At 41.8% G+C, this 20,519-nt stretch overlaps 2 protein-coding genes across 7 annotated transcripts in view; one reads left to right on the top strand and one right to left on the bottom strand.

Moving 5' to 3' along the window:
• The window catches only part of LOC122204271 (60S ribosomal protein L6-like), a 738,693-nt gene that overhangs the window by 654,136 nt on the left and 64,038 nt on the right, over positions 1-20,519 (top strand). The window lies entirely within an intron of this gene.
• HECTD4 (HECT domain E3 ubiquitin protein ligase 4) overlaps positions 1-20,519 on the bottom strand; it is a 190,776-nt gene that overhangs the window by 120,643 nt on the left and 49,614 nt on the right. For all 6 annotated transcript variants that reach the window (XM_042911721.1, XM_042911718.1, XM_042911719.1 and 3 more), the window contains exons 2-6: positions 11,062-11,579; positions 6,857-6,946; positions 5,699-5,829; positions 3,113-3,221; positions 2,062-2,200 (exon numbers count right to left, since the gene is read on the bottom strand). In XM_042911721.1, the coding sequence (XP_042767655.1) occupies positions 2,062-2,200; positions 3,113-3,221; positions 5,699-5,829; positions 6,857-6,946; positions 11,062-11,579 (987 nt within the window). The remainder of the gene's footprint in view (positions 1-2,061; positions 2,201-3,112; positions 3,222-5,698; positions 5,830-6,856; positions 6,947-11,061; positions 11,580-20,519) is intronic.

Raw genomic sequence — 20,519 nt, forward strand, 5'->3', positions numbered from 1 at the left:
GTCAGATGCCTCTGGGAGCCCTAAGAGTGACTTTCTGTTATTCTGTCCCTCGGGGTGAGTCACTAGTTTCCCTAAGGTTACTTCCGACCCTTGAACTCATTTCATATGAACTTTTTTTCCAGACTTGTTTTGTCTATTTCAGAAGTTAAGAAGTAATGTAGTTGCTATGACCACACGTTGAACTTGTAGTGCCAGGCAATCTACAAAGTTGACAGCTACTGATTGGCCTCTGTTACCCCCAAACTGCTCCAGTGCATGTAACCTCGTTAGTGACAACAGGATCTTCTTGGATAAGAATCAGAGTTTTCGCAAGAACACAGACGAAATGGACGTTGCGTGAAATAAAAACCATGTTCTAGAATTGAACATCTGTTTAATTCCCAGGCTTATAATTCTATTTCAAATAAATACAGAACATATTCTCATCTGTCTGCATTAACGATAAAATATGAAGTCAATTGGAGACAGCTGCCTGGCTCAGTCAGTTAAGCGTCTGACTTCGGCTCAGGTCATGATCTCACGGTTCATGAGTTCGAGCCGCATTGGGCTCTCTGCCATCAGTGCAGAGCCTGCTTCAGATTCTCCGTCTCCCTCTCCGTCTCCCTCTCCGTCTCCCTCTCTCCCTCTCTCTCTCCCTCTCTCTCTCCCTCTGCTCCTGTCCCACTTGAGCGCTCGTCTCCCTCAAAATAAACTTAAAAAAAAAAAAAAAAATGAAGTCAATTGGGCATCTATTTGTCAATGTGCTCGTTTTATTCATCCAACAATTATCAAGAAGCTACTGTGTGCTTTGGAGATGCAATGGTGAAGAAGACACAGTCCCTGTTTACCAGGAAAGGCACAGCTGAGGGACAGACAAAAGCAGAAGTAACATTCCACTTAACTCCTGGAGGGGACTTCTCCCAGGGAATTCACTCCACAGATGGCAACTGTAACTATTCTCTTCAACTTCCATTGAAAGGCAGGAAGTTGTAATATAAAAAGTTCAGTCTAGTGCTAAGAACCATGGGTTCACGTTCTTATGCCACCATTAATTACTGTGTGACCCTGGACAAGCCCCTTGACCTTTGAGCTACATTCCTTCCTCCAACAATAAACACTTGCCAAGGGGCGCCTGGGTGGCTCAGTGGGTTGAACATCCAACTCTTGATTTTGGCTCAGGTCATGATCTCACAGTTCATGAGGTTGAGCCCCCGTCAGGCTCTGCGAGGACAGTGTGGAGCCTGCTGGGGATTCATGCTCATTCTCATTCTCTCTCTCTCTCTCTCTGCCCCTCCCCCACTTGTGCATATGCACAGTCTCTCAAAATAAATTTTAAAAAGAAGAAAAAAAACCCCACTTGCCGAGCACTTACAAAATGCCTAGACTCAGCTGCCTTGTCCGTAAAGTGAAACTGCCACAGTTTTACCTCATAGGTAGGAGAAGAAGTGTATGCAAATTGCCTAGATCAGGGCTCGGCACAGAGACAGACACGGATAAATGACAGTTACTATTATCATCATCAATCAAATGCTAGGCACTGTGCTCCATTGTAAGCACACAGAGATAAGGAAGATAGGGTCCAGATCTAAAGGGATGCATGGGAGTGGGGAAGAAACACAAAAGCAGGTGATTTCAGCATAATCCAGCAAGTATGGTGACAGGGTGCTATGTTTGGAAGCAGTCAAGAGGAGCTCTGAATCCCTAATCACATGATGATTTTATCCAAACTCCTTTCAGAAAGGCTGTTTAGAACAAATCAAATAAGGAAATGGTACCCTCCCCAAAATAGACCTGGCAAAAGAACAAGATAGCTCGTACGTGTAACATCTTTGACTCTCTAGAATTTTTTTTTAATCCTAAAAGCTTGGCGATGGCCTTAGAAACTAGAGCACATTCACGTAGATCATGTGGGACAATCCAAGACACCAGAGAAAAAACCAGAATGCCCCAATGGTGACAATTAGAAGGATGCCGCTGTGGCAGGAAACTACCTCGACTGTATGCTTCTTCCCTCTGATGAGGTCAGGAACTTCCCTTACGGTCTCCAAAACATAACAGACAAGGTCTTGGTTTTCTTTTTACCTGAAGGGTATTCTGGTCAATGACTTGGAAAAGGGAGTGAGGTTTGTTATCAAAAGATACAGGCCGGTGGAGAAGACCGCCGCTGCCGAAAGCGACCCATCCTGGTTCCAGCTCCTCGTTCCGGCAGTACACAAAACCTCTGCGGGAGAGGGGGGGAGAAAGCACACAGGCTGAGTAGCCAGGCGGTTGCTGGAAACCACACAATGCGCTACGGCAAACATCTTCTACCCGATTTTTAAAAAATGACTAAGTACGCAAAACATCTAAAGGAGAGTACGTGTATTACGTTAACTTTGCGACTGACACTACAGCAAATATTCATTTTCCACAACAAATTACAGCAGAAAAAAAGTTGGGGAAAAGATCTAATTAAATGTATAGAAGCCTCTCAAACGGTGGTTTCTTGAGGCAGCAATTCACAGATCTGATATCCCCACAGAAATGTAGGGCTAATCCACAGTCAAACCCAAGCACACAAACACTGAACTAGGGGCACCTGGGTGGCTAAGTCAGTTAAGCGTCCGACTTCGGCTCAGGTCACGATCTCACGGTTTGTGGGCTCAAGCCCCGTGTCGGGCTCTGTGCTGACAGCTCAGAGCCTGGAGCCTGCTTCAGATTCTGTGTCTCCCTCTCTCTCTGCCTGTCTCTCTCAAAAATGAATAAGTGTTAATAAAAAAAATTTAAAAAAAGACTGAACTATAAAAATGTCCATTCATCAACATGGAGAAGGCACGAATATTCTAACAGTTTGGATCATAGAGGAATTTCTGGCTAGAAACAATGACCTGAGGGCTACCAAGCTGTTTAGAGTCAAAACAAAGCTGAAATGCATTAACAGAACAAGAGTCTACTAATCCAAGAAAAATCAAATTACATGAAATTGTCCAGACTTATTTAGTTACTAGTCAGTCTTTGTTTGGGTGGGTTGGGGGGGGGGGGGCGGGGGGAACAGAAGGGGAAGATCCGCATCCCCAGGTATCTTCCTCACAGAGATTTATGGAAGAAGGGAAACGTTCCAGCCAAATCATTCAGCAAGTTCCATGCAACTGACCTGAGAGTACCATGTAATCCAGACCCCAATTTGCTTACTCCTCTTCCAACTGAGTTAGTAGTATACAGGTAGAGACCATCCGCCGTGAGACAGCGCCCTAAGTCAGCATCTGAAATCATTTTTTCACAGGTAAATTATATACATGATTTTTCTAATGAAATTATAAACATGCTTCTAGTGAAAAAGCCTTAGGAGGTTCAGTGAAAGATAATCTCCCACTTCTAAAATAAATGCTTCAGTGTGACTTCCAGGAAAGATGGCTCAAACCCCCAAATCAAGCCTCTAGAATGTATGTGGGATCAGGAACCAACATCAGGGAAAGAGGTCAGATAGATAATAGCAGGGGAATCTGGTTCTACCTGCCAGAAGTTTTCTTCTTGTCTTTTTGAATAGCAAAAATAGAGTCAAAGTTATGCACTCCTAATTCTAATCTGAGAAGACTAAGACTCGAGGACTTTCAGTAATGATCCGGTGGTTAAAAAGCCATGAGCTTTTAAGAGCTCTGGGCACGTATTAGTTGACCTTAGGCCTTTCTGAACCTCAGTTTCTTCATCCAGAAAATGAGACTACTCTGTACCTCAAGAGTCACTGTGATGGTTAAAAGGAGATAGCACAGGGGAACACCCACAGGCCCCTGGTTCAAAACCAGTGTTCCATAAATGGCAAATGCTATTATGCTGGCATACCAATGAAACTCGTGGACCTAAAATCTGCTTCTGTGGATTTCCCATCCAGTGACTCTGTTCCCCCTCAGCTGTATCCACTGTCAGCTAAAAACCGTATTACTCCATAGAAGAGTAAACAGTTTATTAATTTACCCTCAAGAATTTGTCCTAAAGAGACAGCTTGTAAAACTTTCAGTATTTTCCTCACCATTTCACTATGGTTAAGTTTGTCTACTACCTGTCCTATTGAAGGAAATCCCACACCACAGCCCTCATATTTAGTAATGAATATGCTGTTATCTTAAGAATTCAGTCTACAAATCCCAGACAACTACCATTTGTAACTATTAGGTTCTTCAAAAGACCGTTCAAGTGAGTAATCGTTTTTAAAAGATTTTCTTTCCTTAAGTATTTTAACTTGGAACCTATAAAGATCCATTTATTCATTCCTCTTTAGAGGCCTAGGGCCTTCTGAGGAGTCTGACAAGGGGTGGGAGTGAAAGTGACAGAGAAGATGGGCCCCGAGTTGATACTTGTTGAAGCCAAGTGAGGAGTGCAAGGGGTTGACTAAAGCATTCTCTCAACTCCTATATCTGTTAGAGGTTTCCATATTAAAAATAAGGTTACTTTTTAAATTCTAAGAAAAATATTCTCTAGGTGGAAGCAAAACTCAAAGTACAAGGGAGTGAGAACCAAGCAGACCAGTTTAACACCATCATCCTCTGGAAGAAACTACCCCAAGGCAGATACTAAAAGAAGTAAAGGGAGAAAATAAAGGGGTTTGGGTTTCATTTGAAGATGTAAATTTCAGCCTATAATGTTTAAGAACTTCTTGGGTATTACAGGCTTCTTGCTTCTCCTGTTGACTCTAGCTGCATCAGATCCATTTTACCATTGGTTCCTTTTACCAGCTCGCATGACTATTTGGAAGCAACAGTGGACACGAAAAGACACGGGCCCCAGGATGAGAGGTGCAGGGGTGGCCTGCCTCTCAGACTGCATCCCATGCCCTTAAAGCTGTCCAGGAAGTTTCCCCATCAAGGGTGAGAAATGCAAGTAATCTCAAATTTCTTAGAGATTCATTTTGAGTCTTTCCAGAAGAAAACTGAAGGTCTTAGAAAATTTCCTGGGGCGTCTTAAATTCCTATTTCATCAGTTACATAATGTTGTTTAATGACAGAATACCAGCTACAACAACTAACAGGTTTGGGAGCAAGGTAGACTCTTGGTGAGCCTGCACCTCCACAGGAGGAAGCTAGAAGCAGCCTGCCTGGGGGGCCAGGGCACCGCTCAGTACTTCTACCACACAAACGGAGAGGCCACCTTCATCCAACAAGTCAGGTAAGTGAAGGTCAATTAAGAGAAGTTCTGCCATTTTCACGGAGATCACAATGAACTGATATGGAAAACTTCTGAAAGTGTAAAAACATTTTAATCCAGCCCATTTTGTTAAAGGAGATACTGAACAATCCATGCTCCTTTGAACAATCTGTCTCCCCCCAATCCCGCCCCTTTTAGGGCAGAGGGTTCAACAACACACACATAATAAGTTACTAAAAGAAACAGCACCAGGCTTAGGCAGCAAGATCTGACCTTCTGTTCATGGACATAAAAATTTAACTTAAGGCTCCCAGGCTCAAACTCAAATACCCAGGAGTCCACTGCAGTAATTCATGGCCCCTTGGCTAAAGCGTACGGATGATCCCTTTCCCTTGCGATAGTCAAACCTATCCATTTTCTTACCTCCCTGAGCATCAGCTTTTACACCTTTACTGATAAAGCAGACAATGAACTCACTGTCTATGATCCTAGCGCTTTTAGTTGAGAGAACAGAGTTCTACCCAAATCGTTTGCCACAATGATCCAAGGCCATTCTTTTTACATCTTCATTTCAGTCACAGGAGCAAAACCCCTATGTTACCTTTATTTTCAGAACTGGAGCCGGTGCTACTATCTGGTGCAGGCAACATGTCTTCATACCCCCACGATACTATGTGTTTGCCACCGAGCAAACAGGAGGGGGATCCAGGCCCCCCTTCCAAAAGCAACAGCCTAAAAACGGGGAGATGGGAGAATCATGACGACAAGGAAACGATCCATTTCAGCAAGAAAATGAAAGTCATCTCAAAGAGCAGATAACTAGTTTTGAACAAATACGTATCTGGAAAAAACAGTCGTGTTTTTAAATTTAAAAATTACAAATCCATGCTTACAGAAACATAATGAAAGTGCAGCTGTGTATAGGGGTGCCTGGGTGATTGAGTCAGTTGGGCAACCGACTTCAGCTCAGATCATGATCTCATCATGGTCTGTGGGTTCAAGCCGCGCGTCGGGCACTGTGCGGACAGCTCAGAGCCTAGAGCCTGCTTCAGATTCTGGGTCTCCCTCTCTTTCTTCTCCTTCCCACCTTGTGTTCTATCAAAAATAAACAAACACTGGGGCACCTGGGTGGCTCAGTTGGTTAAGCGTCCAACTGCAGCTCAGGTTATGATCTCGCGACTCGTGGGTTTGAGCCCCGCGTTGGGCTCTGTGCTGACAGCTCGGAGCCTGGAGCCTGCTTCGGATTCTGTGTCTCCCTCTCTCCCTCCCCCTTCTCCACTCCCACTCTCTCTCTCTCACTCTCTCAAAAATAAGCAGTAAATGTTTATTTAAAAAAAATTTTTTTTAAGTACAGTTGTGTATAAAATGTATAGGTTTTATATATATGTAGGGGGGGTAGTTAGGGTAAGGATTGGGAGGCACATACACCAAAACATTAGGAATGGTTATCTTTGGGTAATGAGCTTATAAATGATTTTCAGTTTCTTCTTTACACTTTCACCGATCTTAAAATCTATAATAAAAATTCACTATAAGCGATTACATTTAAAAAAAAAATAGAAACTGAAAAACAACACGCTCTAGGAACACTTTCAAAAAAAGGAAAGAGGAGACAGAATTCTTAAGATGAATAGGATAATATTCTTATTTTAAAATATGAATCACTAATTAAGCAGTTTAGCGCTCTACCTGTTAAAAGAGACTATGTACAAATCTCCCTCATGGAGGAAGAAGATAAGGATCCAAAGTGACAACTTACCTATACAGTACATCGGCTACAGGCAGGGACCCCAGATCAGTCTGTTTCTGTAACAGATGGACCGTATGAACAAAAGTCTTCAATGATCCCCTAAAAATAAAAGGAAGGAAAATCGTCACAACTGCTAAGTCAAATAAGAAGGTTGATTTTATTAGCCAGGTGAGAAGGTTCCAGAAGAGGTCTGTTTCCACCAATCAGAAGACATATTGTACAAAATATAATTGATTCGTACAGATTACCACGGACTCATACAAAAAGTTTTATGAGCGGCACCAATTATGCCAATTAGGATGTTCTCCTTGCATCTGTAAACGAGTTCCCCCCAACACAAAAGTTCAAAACAGAAGGCTCAAACACAAAGAACATGTGGCTATTATGCTTGGACACCATTTCATCAAGTCCTTCTTTAGCCTAGGAGAGAGATTTTACAGAAGGCAGTTACATTTAATAAATAATCTAACAGTATTTCCAAGCTTAGTTTTTGTTTTATTTTTATTTTTTAAGTTCATTCATTTATTTTGAGAGAGAGAGAGAGAGAGAGAGAGAGAGAGAGAAAGAAACAGGAGCTAGGGAGAGGCAGAGAGAGGGAGAGATAGAGGACCCCAAGCAGGCTCCACACTATTAGCCCAAAGCAGGGTTCAATCTCATGAGCCAGGAGACCACGACTGGAGCAGAAATCGAGAGTCAAACGGTTAACCAACCGAGCCACCCAGGCACCTCCAAGCTTAATTTTTAAATATCTTTAAGTTTATCCATTTTACATAACTCTCCCCAAACCCCATCACATTAAATATGACTGAAGAGGAATACATTCCAATAATTTTTAATTTTTTTATTAAGTAAACTCTGCCTCCAACATGGGGCTCAAACTCATGACCCGGACATCAAGAATCACAAGCTCTACCAACTGAGCCAGCCAGGCCTCAAACAATTAAGATTTTGTGCTCAGAGGTGTTCCTTCTGCTTCCCTTGCTGTGAAGTATGTGATTGTAATACTCACAGAGCTCACCACTACCCAATTTCCTTTTGGTTCCCAAGACTCAAGACTCTGGGAAATCTAGAATATGGTCAGCAGGATCTAAAAGAAGGTGCTTTTAAGATGCATGGGACTTACCTGGCCAGATCCTAAGTATAAATCACCACAGAACATTTCCTGAACGAAATGATCACCTGTATCAGATAGGCTGACTTCGGATCGCTGCCTTATTCTCTTAGCCAAGGCTTTAATTGCTGGGTAGCCTATACCTCAACCCTAAAAGAAACAGAATACCGGACACTGGACCGAGTAGGCTTAAAGTCCTCCTCTTAAGCATCCCTTTCACTACTTCTGGTGTTCAAAGAATCAAAACCAAAGAGCAATACAATATAAAGAGGGAAGGCAGCAGACAGGGTCTAAATGCTCAAGCTGGGAGTCCGGCCACTCACCAGCTGCCCCGTCTCAAACCTGTCACTTAATTCCTATGGACTTTCGCTTCTTCATTTCTCCAACAGGGAGCCGTCCCTGGGGTGCAACAAGGTTGAAATAAAGGGGCAAAAGCACACTGGAACATTTAAGGCCATGAAACCAAACTGTAAGGTATAGTTACCTGCCACACAGTCCCTGGTTCCCTGGTTCCTAAGCCCCTCCAGGATCTGAGCCCTGCCAAGCTCCTCTCCTGTCCCTTTTCTCTCCCACTGCCTTCCAGCTGGTTACCTTGCTGTCCCCTCGACTACACCAAGCACAGAAAGAGCACCCGAGTTGTGCCACTTGTTGCTTTTCTTGACCACGACACTCGGTCACTGGCTGGCTCTTTGTCATCTTCCCGGCCTCTGCTCCACTTCAGTAAGGCCTTCCCTGGGCTCTAACGAATGCTGTCCCACCTCCACTTAGTCATTCTGTAGCAAAATATCCTGTTAGGTCTTCCTACAAATGAGCAGCCCTCTCTGAAGTGATCTTATGCATGGCAACTTTGCAATTTTAGGCACCAATGATCTTGCTCACTGCTGGATCCCCACTGCCTAGAAGGGCACCTTGCACACGGAAAGTGAGCAATAATTATTTACAAGGTGAATCGCCCGGAGTCCATTCAACTGCAAGGTATGAAACCATGAGTCACTACGTTCCTAAAACCTAGCAAGGTTCCTGGCAAAGGTGTTCAATAAATGTTAGTTGGCTGAACGAATAAACATCTTCAAAATATTGTTTTGAAAATGTTTGGTCTTTGAAAGCATCAATCTCAGAAGTTCAGTTAGGTCCCTAATAACTTCATTAAAGGAGATAACCCAACTGAAAAGCTTAGGACTTCTGAGGTAAATACAGTCCAGGACGGAGGGCAATATTGGCAAGACAATGTAGGAACAATCTTTAAAAACAACACAAGGGTGCCTAGGTGCCTTGGTCATTAAGCATCTGACTTCAGCTCAGGTCATGATCACACAGTTTGTGAGTTTGAACCCCGCTTTGGGTAAAACACGAACCCCCCCAGTGAGCCCCACTTCTGTCTCTTATGGGATTCTCTCTGCCCCTCACTCACTTGTGCCCTCTCTCTCAAAAAAAAAAAAAAAAAAAAAAAAACAACAAAAAAAAAACCACACCAAGAGGAAACTAAAAACACTCATTTCAACATTTCTGAGTGGAATTTGGAATCTCAAGCACATGAAGCAATTCCAATAACTAGCAGATTGAATGTGGGCACAAAAAGTAAAGTTTATGATCCTATGTTCAATAACTACAAAAAAATGTTTAAAATTCAAGAGCTGATGATTATTCCTAACATTCTAAATCTGCCTTAAGACAGTTCTACCTAAAAGCATATTTTCTCTAAATGAGATTTTTGTATTAATAATAAATCTATTTAGGGCTTGTAAAATACAGATCAATCCAATATAAAGCCTTTCCAGGGGAACTTATTTCAGTACCACCCAGTAATGTCTCCAGAATTAAGCTCATGTCAGGATTTCCACAATCTACAGGCTTCAGGGATCTGAAACTAGGCTAAGACAGTTTGCTCAGGGCAAGGAAACTGACAAATACTGGTGCCATCTTGCCTTAAAAAATAGCTTGATAGTCAACCATCTGAAGGTCAACTCTGAAGCCATAAAAACAGGGAAAGAAGTCTTATAGCTAAGAACTTCACAATCCTCCAAGAAGAATTTTCCCACATACACTTTGCTTTAAAAAAAAAAAAAAAAAAAAAAAAAAGAAAGGGGAGGGGGGTGTTCCTGGGTGACTCACTTAAGTGTTTCACTTCATGAAGCTCAGGTCATGATCTTACAGCTTGTGAATTCGAATCCCACATCGGGCTCCATGCTGACAGCTCAGAGCCTGCAGCCTGCTTCAGATTTTGTGTCTCCCTCTCTGCCCCTCTCCTGCTTGTGCTCGCTCTCAAAAATAGACATTAGAAAAAAAGAAGATAAAAAGAAAAAAGAACTCAAAGAAAATTCTGAAGAGGGACAGATTAGTGTGACATTAATTAGTGACACTAATCTGTCAGACCATGGTCCCTAACAGGTCTCTAGACAACTAGCTTAGAAGTAAGGGCAGTGGACCTTTTTCTCACAGATATGTGCCAATGAACATACAGTTATCGGGCAGGACAACGTGGAAATCCTCTCCTGGAAAAGCCACTCCGAGCACATTTCCTATTGATACGAAATCAGTAACATCAGCTTACACACAAAGGATGGCACGTTATTAAATCTGGACATATACAGAGAGCTTTCCATTAAATTAACGGAAGCATCAGGGTCCAAAAACAGAACTTGTGACCAAATCTGTGGGACTGAGTCCAGATAATAACCCCCTCACTTGCCGACACGCTCCTTGGAGACACCCATAGAAAAAAAAAAAATTACAAGCACTACAAGTTTTCTGACTGTCCTCCCAGGAGAGATACAGATATGCCACCCCCACTAACTACTGCTCCGAAAACGCTAATCATCCAAGGGGCGAGTAGATAACCGCAAGGGTTGGCTCTCCATTTTAAGCTGTTTCAGCTTTATCACGGGAGAGCAGACGGCAAAAACTGGAGCTTTAGCCTCCAGCTGGGGGTTCCTGGTGCCAAGTTTCGGTGAAGGCATCTTCTGCGAGGTCAAGGCTGGGGAATCCAACGCTGCCAACCAAGAAGGCCTCCTGGACGGGACGACTTCATCACACGGGCCTGCCCTCTTACTCATGCCCCACCCCCGGCAGCACGTCAGCAGGCGGTACGTCTGACTGCCCTTACCTGGCACATGCTAAAGCCACCAGAGCGGCAGCAGCATTTTCCTTTTGCTTATGTGGGACGTGTCGGCCCGTGTCGGGAGCGTCCTCCAGCCAGGAGCACAGCAGAGTTTCGATGCCATTGAGACAGTCGGCGGGCTCCTTGGTCAGGCTCAAAGGCTGGCAGTCGCGAAGGCAGTTCAATAGCACCTCGGCAGTTATGTTACAGAGGGAGGGGTCCGTCCTGCTCTGGGACTGAATGAGGGGGAAGACCAGCAGGAGCCCCATCCGAGACGTGAAGGGCGCCTGCTCGGGTTGCTGCAGCAAGCCCTGGCGTTTGAGCAGGGCCAGGGTCTCTTCGTCACCCGAACTCTCTCTCTCGTGCTGTTCCTCCAAGGCCAGCTGGCGCTGGGCATTCCACAGTCCTCGCAAGGCGTTCAGGCGGTATTCCAGCAGGCGGGCGTAGGCGTTGCTCTGATTGCCACACACAGAGCGCAAACGTTCGGCTAATTCCGTCGGGTTCTTGGTCTCAAATGTTAAAATCTAAGGGAGGAAACAAACAAACAAAGAAGTTCGCGTGCATGGTTTTCACCACCGCTTTCACCTGCGGAAGCAAGTCTAGCCGATGGTGTCTAAAAACAGTCCACGTAAATCATTGTAACTGCGGCCAAATGTGAAAATATGTGCCATAATGCCAGGTAGTTGCTGATGGAGATTTTTCTCCTTGTGGCGTTTCTGCTAGTGCTCCAATTAAAAGTAATATCAGATGTAACTCAAAGAGCCCAAATCATAAAAATAGTGAAGTGCGGAATTCAGAAATTACTTTGCTCTAGAAAATGGAGGTACAAGTCTTAATTAAATGCTCGAGTTATCATGGAAGTCTGACTCTGCTTACCAGGTGGATTATACGTGAAAAGAACAAAGTTTTATCTTCAAAATCGAATATACCTAGTCAATAATTGATAGTTTATGGTTCTTTGATTTTGAAGAACACTCCATTTTTACTACTGTTAATCCATTATTTCAATCGGTGACATGGTATAGATTTATTCAGATTTATACGGACAGAGGAATCACTACTAGCTTCTTGCCAAAACCTACAATTACCAGGAGAGCTTCTCTAGATCTTCAGCAACTAGGGAAATAAAACCACTAAATCCTCAATCAAGGAAGGAACCAGCTATCAAGATAGAGAATTATGGGGGGGGGGGGGGTGCTCAGTCAGTTAAGCGTCGGACTTAGGCTCAGGTCATGATCTCAGTTTGTGAGTTAGAGCCCCGCGTCAGGCTCTGTGCTGACAGCTCAGAGCCTGGAACCTGCTTCGGACTGTATCTCCCTCCCTCTGCCTCTCCCCTTGCTCACTCGTGCTCTCTCTCTGTCTCAAGTAAATACACATTAAAAATTTTTTTAAAAGAATAGAATTAGGGCCTGCTGGGTGGCTCATTTGGTTGAGCAACCAACTCCATTTCGGCTCAGGTCAAGATCTTATGATATCCGAGCACTGATGGTGCTGAGACTGCTTGGGATTCTCACTCTCGCTTTCTCCCCCACCCTTGCCCCTCTCAGGCTTGCATGCACCCATGTGCTCACTTTCAAATAAACTTTGAAAATCAGTTAAACTTTGTGACGCCAAAAGTTTGCGCATATAAATTCAACTAGGTTAAAATGAACAAACTACTGTGGGAATGCAAGCTGGTGCAGCCACTCTGGAAAACAGTATGGAGGTTCCTCGAAAAAATAAAAGTAGAACTACCCTATGACACAGCAATGGCACTACTAGGCATTTATCCACGGGATACAGGTGTGCTGTTTCAAAGGGACACATGCACCCCCATGTTTATAGCAGCACTATCGACAATAGCCAAAGGATGGAAAGAGCCCAAATGTCCAACGATGGATGAGTGGATCAAGAAGATGTAGTATATTATACACACACACACACACACACACACACACACACACACACACACGGAATATTACTCGGCAATCAAAAAGAATGAAATCTTGCCATTTGCAACTATGTGGATGGAACTGGAGGGTATTATGCTAAGTGAAATTAGTCAGAGAAAGACAAAAGTCAGATGACTTCACTCAAATGAGGACTTTAAGAGACAAAACAGATGAACATAAGGGAAGGGAAACAAAAATCATATAAAAACAGGAAGGGGGACAAAACAGAAGAGACTCAAATATGGAGAACAAACTGAGGGTTACTGGAGGGGTTGTGAGAGGGGGGATGGGATAAGGGTAAGAAATGGGCAAGGGGCATTAAGGAACCTACTCCTGAAATCATTGTTGCACTATATAATAATTTGGATGTAAATTAAAAAATAAAATTTAAACAAGTTTTGAAAAGACAAAAACTAAAAAATGAACAAACTACTGTAAGCAACAAAGGAGGACACTCTAGGAGCAAACACATTAAAACAATATCAGGTGCCAGAGGAATCGGTTTCTCAGTAGACCAAAAAAGGGTGGGAAGAGGTTTGAAATAAAAGCAAAAAAAAAAAAAAAAAAAAATTTTTTTTTTTGTCATTGGCACTGACATTTTAAAAGGTTATATAGTTCACTTTATTTCTCTCAGAAACCTGAAAATTTTACTACCTCAAATTTTGCCCTTCAAAATAACCCAATAAAATAACAAGAACTTCCAGAACAATGTAAACCCTGTATCTGCCTTGCTTAGCCATACATGCAAGTCACTGAAGTGAAAAAATGTTCAATTTAAAAAGACACATTCCAGGGCGCCTGGCTGGCTCAGTCAATAGAGCATGTGATTTGATCTCAGGGTTGTGGGTTCAAGCCCCACGTTGGGTGTGCAGCCTACTTATAAATAAAAACCAAATTCCAATTCAAAAAACGTATTTCGTGTATCTGAAAACAGTTCATAGTTTAAAAAAAAAAAAAAAGTAAGCAATTTGAACTTCAGTGCCAGCCAATTTCAACCAACAGGAGCACCTGGGCAGCTCAGTTGGCAAAGCATCCCACTCTTGGTTTTGGCTCAGGTCATGATTTCACAATGTGTGAGTTCTAACCCCACACTGGGCTCTGTGCTGACAGCGCAGAGCCTGCTTGGGAGTCGGTCTCTCTCCCTGCCCCCCACCCCCGCCCTGCTTTGCTCGCTTGCTCACACTCTCAAACTTAAAAAAAAAAAAAATTAAAAAAAATAAAGTTTCATGGCACAAAAGCAGACACTCAGATCAACGGAACAGCATAGAGAACCCAGAAATGGACCCACAAACATATGGCCAACCCATCTTTGACAAAACGGGAAAGAATATCCAAAGGAATAAAGACCGTCTCTTCAGCAAATAGATCTGGGAAAGCTGGAGAGGAACATGCAGAAAAATGAACCTGGACCACTTTCTTACACCATACACAAAAATAAACTGAAAATGGATGAAAGACCTCAATGTAAAACAGAAAGCCATCAAAATCCTCGAGGAGAAAGCAGGCAAAAACCTCTTTGACCTCGGCCGCAGCAACTTCTTACTCAATATGTATCTGGAAGCAAGGGAAACAAAAGCAAAAATGAACTACTGGAAGCTCATCAAAATAAAAAGCTTCTGCACAGCAAAGGAAACAATCAGCAACCCATGGAATGGGAGAACATATTTGCAAACAACAGGTCAGATACAGGTTTAGTATCCAAAACCTATGAAGAACTTACCAAACTCAACACCCAAAAAACAAATAATCAATCCAGTGAAGAAATGGGCAAAAAACATGAATAGACACTTCTCCACAGAAGACATCCAGATGGCCAACTGACACGTGAAAAAATGTTCCACATCACTCATCATCTGGGAAATACAAATCAAAACCACAATGAGATACCACCTCACACCTGTCAGAATGGCTAACATTAACAACTCAGGCAACGACAGATGTTGGTGAGAATGCAGAGAAAAAGGATCTCTTTTGCACTGCTGGTGGGAATGCAAACTGGTGCAGCCACTCTGGAAAACAGTATGGAGGTCCTCAAAAAAAATTAAAAATAGAACTACCCTATGACCCAGCAATTGCACTACTAGGTATTTATCCAAGGGATACAGTTGTGCTGTTTTGAAGGGACACGTGCATCCCAATGTTTATATTATAGCAGCACTATCGACAATAGTCAAAGTATGGAAAGAGCCCAAATGTCCATTGATGGATGATCGGATAAAGAAGATGTGGTGTGTGTGTGTGTGTGTGTGTGTGTGTGTGTGTAGTATTACTAGGTAATCAAAAGAATGAAATCTTGCCATTTGCAACTACATGGATGGAACTAGAGGGTATTATGCTAAGCGAAATTAGAGAAAAACAAATATCATATGACTTCACTCACAGGAGGACTTTAAGAGACAAAACAGATGAACATAAGGGAAGGGGAACAAAAATAACAAAAACAGGGAGGGGGACAAAACAGAAGAGACTCCTATAGGGAGAACAAACAGAGGGTTACTGGAGGGATTGTGGGAGGGGGGAATGGGCTAAATGGGTAAGGGGCATTAAGGAATCTACTCCTGAAATCACTGTTGCACTGTATGCTAACTAAACTTGGATATAAATTTAAAAAGTTAAATAAGTAAACAATAAAATTTCAACCAATGACTTAGCAATAAAAACGGATACACACAACTTCAATGAATCTCGATGGCATTTTGTTGAGTACAAGCAGCCAATTTCAAAAGGTTTGAAATTGGTTTGATTCCATTTACATGACTTTCTGGGAAAAAAATAGAACTATCATGATGGAGAAGAGATCAGGGATTGCCAGAGGTTAGGGGGAACAGTCAGATTATGATTATATAGGAATGGTATGAAGAAGTTTTTTGGAATGAACAAAGGGTTCTGTATCCTGGTGGTGGTTGTGATGTGAATCTATACATGTGTTAAAATTCATACAACAGTATACCTTCTGAAAAGGTCAATTTCACTGTACGATAATTTTTAAACAAAAGGAAAAAAATTCCAACCAGGTTAGATCTGTATTTAACTAGGTTTTACTGGGTAAAGCTATATTGCAGGTCACGTTAAAATTAAGAACTAGGGCCATTTTTAGTTAGTTTTTAGTTTAAAAAAAACTTTTTTTACATTTATTTTTGAGACAGTGAGACAGAGCGCGAGCGGGGGAAGAGCAGAGAGAGAAGGAAACACAGAATCTGAAGCAGCTTCCAGACTCTGAGCAAGCGGTCAGCACAGAGCCTGATGCAGGGCTCAAACCCACGAGCCGTGAGATCATGACCTGAGCCAAAGTCGGATGCTCAACTGGCTGAGCCACCCAGGAGCCCCCTTAGTTTTTAATACAACAGGATCAAACAAATAATGATTAAAGGTCTTACCATCAAGTCACAAACTGTTTTTCTACCTTTTGTCTGGATTCAAACATAAATCACCCTTTTATTTTTCACACAGCAGAAAGATATCATTTTTTTTTTAAAGGTGCTTGTTATTTCAAGGGCAACCATCTACCTTGAAGCTGTAATCATATCCAAGGAAGGTAGACTGCCCTTTTGTCTTTTTTTCCTTTAAGGATATCAACTCAAAAGTCAGTAACCAACCTCCAATATTAAAATCAACAATGAGGGGCACTTAGGTGGCTCAGTTGATTAAGCGCCCTACTCTTGATTTCCGCTCAAGTCATGATCTCATTGTGTGTGAGACTGAGCCACACACAAGTGGGGATCTGTGCCAACAGTGTGGAGCCTGCTGAGGATTCTCTCCCTGCCCCTCCCTGCCTTGCGCACACACGTGCTCTCACAAAAGAAATAAATGTAAAAAGAATAAAATAAAATCAACCACCAAAGACCAAGGTATTTTTCAATGTTGTTAAAAAAAAAAAAAAAAGAAAGAAAAGAAAATCACAAAACTTTAAATTTGTCTTTCCAGCTATGAACATCTAAAACAAGTTTTGTTGCGTTTTTACAAGCCTTTCCAATATTGTTTTGTAATTTCCGCTGAATACAACTCTTTGATATACAATACATGTCTTCTACATACGTTTTTACTTATGGTACACTGATCATCTCCTTAAGTTATATGAAGTAACTGTTAAAGATTCAATACAGGCTTTTATTACTCAAGAGTCAAAGAGCTTAGTAACATTAAATTCAGCTATTTCTTTTTATTATCAATCTTAAACATAAGAGGTTCTAAAATGTGATATTTCATGGTTCATAAAATATGACAGAATCTATACCTAACTCCAAATATTAAGACTAGCTGGAAAAAAAAAAAAAACTAATATACTTCTGCACTTTTCTTGTGATTCTATTTTTATAAGTACTTCGGTTATATTTTGGCATTCCACTTGAAAGACAAATATTCTGAAAGGATCTGAGTTATAATTAACCAAATATTGTATAATATACACACTTAAGTGACTTGTGTTTATTGATTTAGCAGTATCTAAAGCACACTATGCTTTCAGAAATCCATTAGACTACTCAGCATTGTCCATTCCAATGGCCCCTTAGAAAAACTAAGAACTGTGCGCTACATGGCTGTTTTTCAGAATTCTAAGTTTGAAGGTCATGGCCAAACATCAGCTCAAAGACCTCATACCTCAGAGTTTTACTAAGTCCACTATGAAGGATCTATTCTGGTACTTATGAATATTAAATGATTGGTCTCAGATCCTGCTATAAAACCACTGCTCTCAGTAACTGCTCGAAGTAGACAGAAGACCAGAATGTCCTTAGAAAAGGAATACTTTTTTCTTTAAGAAGGGGGAAAGCTATTTAAGACACAGGGAAGATCCCCGTCATCCTTAATCAGAAGGAAGGGTCACTAACTGTACTTTGGTGATAATGAAGTCACCCAACGAAAGGAAGGACTTTCAAAGCGACTTGTAGCCTTAAAGTACTTTTTAAAAATCATAGGTGACACACACAAGTTTAAGCTAAAACAACAATCATTCTAGAAAGCCCAACAGGGTAGAATTTGCCAGCCAAATCTAGCTTTGAACAAAATTCCAGTATTTGACCTAAGAGCAGTTATAGAGGATCTGCTCACTTCAGCCAATTTCTTTCCGTTTTCCACATGAAAAAATACACGAACATACACCGGCCAGCCATGATGTAAAATATGAAATGCCAACATGCATTTCAAGTAACTGTGGTAGTAAGAAAAAGCACAGAGAGGCTGTTAAAGTAGTAGAGCATGTTATATATAAAGAAATTAACTAAACCAATAATTAACAGAAAAGATTAGGGCATGAACTACTGTATTCCCCTGAACGTAAATATCAATATCCATCTACTTCACTGTTTGGAATAGGGATGGAAGGCTCTAAAAGGGTCAAGAAATTAAAAGATCTATTAGAGCCTACCTCTGAAAGAAATAAAGTAATCTCCTTTCTAAGAATTTACCCTAAAAAAAAAAAAAATTCCAGAAATAAAATATACAGAAATGTTCACTACAGTTTTATTAGAGTGGAAAGAATAGAAGCAATCTCAACATCTAAAGGGCAGTGTTCAGGGGTGGCTGGCTGGCTAGCTTAGTCGGTACAGCATGCAACTCGATTTCAGTGTTGTGAGTTCGAGTCCCACATTGGATGTACAGATTAAGAATAAAATCAAAAAGAAAGAAAATAGGAATTAATCTTTGGTAAACCAGCATAGTAAAATAAATTGGGGGCACCTGGCTTGCTCAGTTGGTGGAGCATGCAACTCTTAATCTCAGGGTTGTGAGTTGAAGCCCCACATTGAGTGCAATTACTTAAAAATAAATCAAACTCGAAAAATAAAAATTTAACGGGGCGCCCGGGTGGCTCAGTCAGTTAAGCGTCCGAGTTCAGCTCAGATCACGATCTCACAGTCCGTGAGTTTGAGCCCTGCATTGGGCTCTGTGCTGATAGCTCAGAGCCTGGAGCCTGCTTTGGGCTCTGTGTCTCCTTCTCTCTCTGCCTCTCTGCCTCTCATGCTCTCTGTCTCTCTCAAAAATAAACCTTAAATAAAAATTAAAAAATAAAAATAAGATAAAAATAAAATAAAAATAAAAATTTTAAAAAGTGTTCAATTAAAACATGATATTAGGGGCACCTGGGTGGCTCAGTTGGTTGAGCATCCAACTCTTGATTTCTGCTCAAGTTATGATCTCCTAGTTTGTGGTCTTGAGCCCCATGTTAGGCTCTGCGTGGATGGTGAGGAGCCTGCTTGGGATTCTCTGCCTATGCTCTTGCTCTCTTTCGCTCTTGCTCTCAAAGTAAGTAAACTTAAAAAAGATAACATATGACAATGGAATATTATGCAGTAACTAAAAAAAGTTGAAACCAAACAAAAAGCAGTATAAGAATTATATATGCCCTGGGGCGCCTGGGTGGCTCAGTCGGTTAAACATCTGACTTCGGCTCGGGTCATGATCTTGCAGTTCGGGAGTTCGAGCCCCACATTGGGCTCTGTGCCGACAGCTCGGAGCCTGGAGCCTACTTCGGAGTCTGTCTCCCTCTTTCTCTCTGCCTCTCCCCCACTCAAAATCTGTCTCAAAAATAAACATTAAAAAAAAACCTAATTATATATACCCTATAATTAGGACTATGTAAAACACACTTGTTCAATTTAAAATGTCATTAGTATTTGTGGTAATAAACATGGGTTTTCTGTTTAAAAAAAAAAATAGTGGGGAAAAAAAAAGAGAAAGAAAAAGAAACAGGGGTGCCTGGGTGGCTCAGTTAAGTATCCAACTTCAGCTCAGGTCACGATCTTGCAGTCCTTGAGTTTGAGCTGCACACCGGGCTCTGTACCGACAGCTCAGAGCCTGGAGCCTGCTTCAGATTCTGTGTCCTCCTCTCTGCACCTCCCCCCGCTCACTCTCCATCTCTGTGTCTCTCTTTCTCTCAAAAATAAACATTAAAAAAAAAAAAAAAAAACCAAAACAGTGATAAGTTCAAGAGTTCATATTTAAGCAATCATAACTACAGGGGTGATTTTTCTAAAGCAAATGCTATTTTTAAATAACTGGTAGTCAAACAAATGGTGACAACTGATATATTTAAAATTTGGGGGACATCTGACAAAAAAAAATCATGAGAACCACAGGCTACGTAGTCCTTACATCAGCTGACTAGTTCCATCTGTTGCACTTTGGCAGCAAGTAATGTAGGGGCTGGTTAGATTCCTGGTTAGGAGGGAAGACTGAGTAGTGGGACAGGGAAGACACTGCAGATACTGGGAGCTATGAATAAACAATAAAACCTTTCACTCTCCGAAAAGAAAGGATACTTAAAACTCAGGACTGTGCCTGCCTTGGCAGCACATACACTGAAACTCAGGATCACTCAAGCTCCAAACAGATGAATTACTATACTCCCTGATCGGCTACATTAACCATTCATTAGATGTACCTGTCAGCATAAAAAGGACTTTATACCTGGGTTGTTATTTCAAAGCGGATCAACTGGCTGGTCTTGCAAACTCAACACAGAACTTTTCAGGAAAGGCAATAGAATACGGAAACCCTCTCCAATGTTAGGGTGAATTTTTAAGTCCTTCTGTAAGT

Source organism: Panthera leo, chromosome D3 (assembly GCF_018350215.1).
Source record: "Panthera leo isolate Ple1 chromosome D3, P.leo_Ple1_pat1.1, whole genome shotgun sequence".
NCBI classification, from domain to species: Eukaryota; Metazoa; Chordata; class Mammalia; order Carnivora; family Felidae; genus Panthera; species Panthera leo.